At 48.4% G+C, this 4799-nt stretch overlaps 2 protein-coding genes across 5 annotated transcripts in view; both read right to left on the bottom strand.

Moving 5' to 3' along the window:
* slc12a6 (solute carrier family 12 member 6) overlaps window positions 1-3786 on the bottom strand; it is a 40994-nt gene extending 37208 nt beyond the window's left edge. The window contains exons 1-3 of one of the 4 annotated variants that reach the window (XM_079808101.1): window positions 3647-3764; window positions 2605-2938; window positions 2479-2523 (exon numbers count right to left, since the gene is read on the bottom strand). In XM_079808101.1, coding sequence (XP_079664227.1) covers window positions 2479-2523; window positions 2605-2698 — 139 coding nt within the window. In that variant the 5' untranslated portion in view covers window positions 2699-2938; window positions 3647-3764. Of the gene's footprint in view, window positions 1-2478; window positions 2939-3646 lie in introns of all 4 variants that reach the window. The other 3 variants (XM_079808102.1, XM_079808100.1, XM_079808099.1) reach the window with 3 other exon arrangements.
* Window positions 3787-3928: 142 nt separating this feature from the next.
* On the bottom strand, window positions 3929-4485 carry nop10 (NOP10 ribonucleoprotein homolog (yeast)). Its single transcript, XM_079841083.1, has 2 exons — window positions 4302-4485; window positions 3929-4200 (listed from the first exon to the last, which is right to left on the bottom strand). Exons 1-2 carry the CDS (start codon window positions 4353-4355, stop codon window positions 4060-4062), a joined length of 195 nt encoding a protein of 64 aa, XP_079697209.1. The 5' UTR covers window positions 4356-4485; the 3' UTR covers window positions 3929-4059.
* Window positions 4486-4799: the final 314 nt, after the last annotated feature.

Raw genomic sequence — 4799 nt, 5'->3', positions numbered from 1 at the left:
GTGTGTGTGTTACAACGGCGTTACAAACGTTCGCTGAAGTGTGTGCGTTACACTCGCTGAAGTGTGTGTGTGTTACAATGGCGTTACAAACGCTCAATGAAGTGTGTGTGTGTGTGAGTGTGTTACACTCGCTGAAGTGTGTGTGTGTGAGTGAGTGTGTGTTACAATGGCGTTACAAACGCTCGCTGAAGTGTGTGTGTGTTACACTCGCTGAAGTGTGTGTTAAACTCGCTGAAGTGTGTGTTACAACGGTGTTACAAATGCTCGCTGAAGTGTGTGTGTGTGAGTGTGTTACACTCGCTGAAGTGTGTGTGTTACACTGGCTGAAGTGTGTGTGTGTGTGAGTGAGTGTGTGTTACAATGGCGTTACAAACGCTCGCTGAAGTGTGTATGTGTTACACTGGCTGAAATGTGTGTGTGTGTAAGTGTGTGTGTAACAACAGCGTTACAAACGCTCGCTGAAGTGTGTGTGTGTTACACTCGCTGAAGTGTGTGTTAAACTCGCTGAAGTGTGTGTGTTACAATGGCGTTACAAACGTTCGCTGAAGTGTGTGTGTGTGTGTGTGTGTTACACTCGCTGAAGTGTGTGTGTTACAATGGCGTTACAAACGTTCGCTGAAGTGTGTGTGTGTTACACTCGCTGAAGTGAGTGTGTGTTACAATGGCGTTACAAACGCTCGCTGAAGTGTGTATGTGTTACACTGGCTGAAATGTGTGTGTGTGTAAGTGTGTGTGTAACAACAGCGTTACAAACGCTCGCTGAAGTGTGTGTGTGTTACACTCGCTGAAGTGTGTGTTAAACTCGCTGAAGTGTGTGTGTTACAATGGCGTTACAAACGTTCGCTGAAGTGTGTGTGTGTGTGTGTGTTACACTCGCTGAAGTGTGTGTGTTACAATGGCGTTACAAACGTTCGCTGAAGTGTGTGTGTGTTACACTCGCTGAAGTGTGTGTGTTACAATGGCGTTACAAACACTCACTGAAGAGTGAGTGTGTGTGTGTGGGTGTTACACTCGCTGAAGTGTGTGCGTTATAACTGTGTTACAAACGTTCGCTGAAGTGTGTGTGTTACACTCGCTGAAGTGTGTGTGTGTTACAACGGCGTTACAAACGTTTGCTGAAGTGTGTGTGTTACACTCGCTGAAGTGTGTGTGTGTTACAACGGCGTTACAAACGTTCGCTGAAGTGTGTGTGTTACACTCGCTGAAGTGTGTGTGTGTTACAACGGCGTTACAAACGTTTGCTGAAGTGTGTGTGTTACAATGGCGTTACAAACGCTCAATGAAGTGTGTGTGTGTGTGTGTTACACTGGCTGAAGTGTGTGTGTGTGAGTGAGTGTGTGTTACAATGGCGTTACAAACGCTCGCTGAAGTGTGTGTGTTACACTGGCTGAAATGTGTGTGTGTGTGTAAGTGTGTGTGTGTAACAACAGCGTTACAAACGCTCGCTGAAGTGTGTGTGTGTTACACTCGCTGAAGTGTGTGTTACACTCGCTGAAGTGTGTTACACTCGCTGAAGTGTGTGTGTGTGTGTTACACTCGCTGAAGTGTGTGTGTTACACTCGCTGAAGTGTGTGTGTGTGTGTTACACTCGCTGAAGTGTGTGTTACACTTTCTGAAGTGTGTGTTACACTCGCTGAAGTGTGTGTGTGTGTGTTACACTCGCTGAAGTGTGTGTGTTACAATGGCGTTAAAAATGCTCGCTGAAGAGTGTGTGTGTTTGTGTGAGTGTGTGTGTGAGTGTTACACTCGCTAAAGTGTGTGCGTTACAACAGCATTACAAACGCTCACTGAAGTGTGTGTGTGTGTGTGTTTGTGTGTGTTACACTGGCTGAAGTGTGTGTGTGTTTGTGTGAGTGTGTGTGTGAGTGTTACACTTACTGAAGTGTGTGTTACAATGGCGTTACAAAAACTCACTGAAAAGTGTGTGTGTGTGTGTGGGTGTTACACTTGCTGAAGTGTGTGTGCGTTATAACGGTGTTACAAACGTTCGCTGAAGTGTGTGTGTTACACTCGCTGAAGTGTGTGTGTGTTACAACGGCGTTACAAACGTTCGCTGAAGTTTGTGTGTGTTACACTCGCTGAAGTGTGTGTGTGTTACAACGGCGTTACAAACGTTCGCTGAAGTTTGTGTGTGTTACACTCGCTGAAGTGTGTGTGTGTTACAATGGCGTTACAAACGCTCAATGGAGTGTGTGTGTGTGTGTGTTACACTCGCTGAAGTGTGTGTTACACTGGCTGAAGTGTGTGTGTGTGAGTGAGTGTGTGTTACAATGGCGTTACAAACACTCGCTGAAGTGTGTGTGTGTTACACTGGCTGAAATGTGTGTGTGTGTGTGTGTAAGTGTGTGTGTGTAACAACAGCGTTACAAACGCTCGCTGAAGTGTGTGTGTGTTACAATGGCGTTACAAACGCTCACTGAAGTGTGTGTGTGTGTGTGTGTGTGTGTGTGTGTGTGAGACTGTCTGAAGGACACTCACTGTGCTCTGCGTGAGTGCGGTCCGGCGTGTCGGAGGTCGTGACCCCTGTGGACCCGTCGCTGCGGCTGAGGCTCTCGCGGGAGCCGAACCGGACCCTGGCGCTGGAGCGGGAGCTGGGGTCACGACCTCCTGCGCTGGAGCGTGAGCTGGGGTCCGGGGACGTGTCCGGCAGGTCCTCCGTCTTGATGGGCGTCACCGTGAAGCGCACGGACGCCGCCATGGCCTCGCGCGGCTCCTGGGGGTCCGACAGGGCGGCGGGGGGGGGGGGGGGACTCAGCTCAGGGGCCGCGGGGGGGACAACACCGGCCCTCGCGTCGCCATGGAGACAGAGAGTGTGTGTGAATGATGCTGTGTATCCCAGAAGAGCTTATTTCTGCTCAGATCAGCTTTTGAACCTGTTTCTGACCCGTCAGCAAACACTTTGGAGGAAGAGGCGTTTACACACACATAATGAAAACCACTGTACAGAACGTGTGTGTGTGTGTGTGTGTGTGTGTGTGTGTGTGTGTGTGTGTGCGTGTGAGAGAGAGAGAGAGAAAAGGGACAGACAAACAGAACAAGCACAGAGTCAAAACAGGATTCATTTAAACACTGAACAGTTTGATTATATTGAAATATGTATGCCTCATACCGAGAGACACACACACACACACACACACACACACTAGCTGGGTTGACGGTTACACATATCTAGTGAGCGCCCTTTCTAGGCGGCATTTTGGAGCATCGCGGTCTTCAAATCAGGTGAACCGTTTACCGAGACGACACTCGGGCGTCATCGCTTTCCCACGGCAGCAGCGCGGCGCGTTTCCTCACACATGACGCCCAGAAACGCCCGCGGGGCTCGGCTACTGTGCGCTCCGCAGTGCTGTCTATGTAGGGAGCGCGCGAGGGTTTGCGACGCACACTCACCGTTAGTTCCTGCGACAAACCGGCACCTGAGCGCCTCCATTAAGCCAATTATAATCCGCTCACACACACACACACACCTGACACCTCTCGCGCTGGTGTACATCACCGCTTTACATAACTAACATAACCGGTCAGCTTAGCGAACGCGCTCGCGAGACGCGTTCATGATGTTTCAAAGCTCGCGCGCGTCAACCGTCGCATTATTCGCTTCTGACCAACACGAGCTGTTCATTTCAGAAGACAGACGGGTGTTTACCTCACGGTTGTTCGCCGCCGATGCCGATGCCGGTGCTCGCGGTCTGTTTATCGCTCCGGTTTCAAGGATCATCAAATCAGCACGTTTGACTGAGTACGGGCGTACGGCGCGCGCTCCCGAGAAGAGCGCTCTCGCGTCATGACGTACGTGCGTAGGACGCGTTGTAGGGAAATGTAGTTCTCCGCGAGACATTTTTATCACGAAGAAAACTACGATAAGACATTTTTTAATTGTTAAACCCCACGTGAGCAGTGTTTTACAAATCAAGCGGACGCTCAAATACACAAATCAAGCATTTTTATTTTATTTCACAATCTCAACTGGACAAAAAAAAGCTGTACTTTAGTAATCAGAAGGAAAAAAAAAACATGACATTGTTCAATAATAGTTAAAATAAAAGTTCATGGCTGCGTTCAGAGCACGGGTCGCGGCTGTTGCGTCAGCAGGAGTCCGAAGCGTTTCTTGATGGTCACGCGGTGTCGGGAGAACTTGTCGTCCGGGGAGAAGCGGGCCGGGTGCGCAGAGCTGGTGGGCTGGCCGACCGGGTCCAGTTTCTGCACGGGGAACAATATTACAATCATTCATTCAACACACGCTGCTCTTCTCTCACACTGTGCATCTGTAGTGCATGTAAACACGCGAATAAAAGCCTCACCTTCAGAGTGTAAACCCTGTCGCCCTTCTCATTCAGATAAAACTGCAGGAACATGATGATCTCTCGACGGTCACAATGTCTTATTTCGAGGATATCCCGGAGGAAAGCAGGTTTATAATCAGTAGAGCAGCGAGCGGCTCAAAACACCACGTGCGCGCCTGAGCGTGAAACAAACCGGATGTGTGCGGGGCGGGCCGCGGCGCAAAGGAGGATGGGAAATTGAGTTTTACACCGGTCACGTGTGTAAACAAAACCTCGCCGTCGCCCCTACTGTAGAATAAAAATACATAACAGAAATAATACAAAATGTAAATAAATATTATTATAACAAGTAAATAGATAAACGTGTGGCTTAACAACACAATGAAAGTACACCGACGGTCTGCATGATAAACTAAATCTATTTTATTTATAGTTATTTTAGTTCAATTATATCTTTATAAAGTTACATTGCTATTTTACATTTATCATTATAAATCATACTTGACTTAAATATTA

Source organism: Gobio gobio, assembly GCF_949357685.1.
Source record: "Gobio gobio genome assembly, chromosome: 2".
Taxonomy (NCBI): Eukaryota; Metazoa; Chordata; class Actinopteri; order Cypriniformes; family Gobionidae; genus Gobio; species Gobio gobio.
Note: the sequence above shows the minus strand (reverse complement) of the source record. Positions and strands in the feature narration are given on the sequence as shown.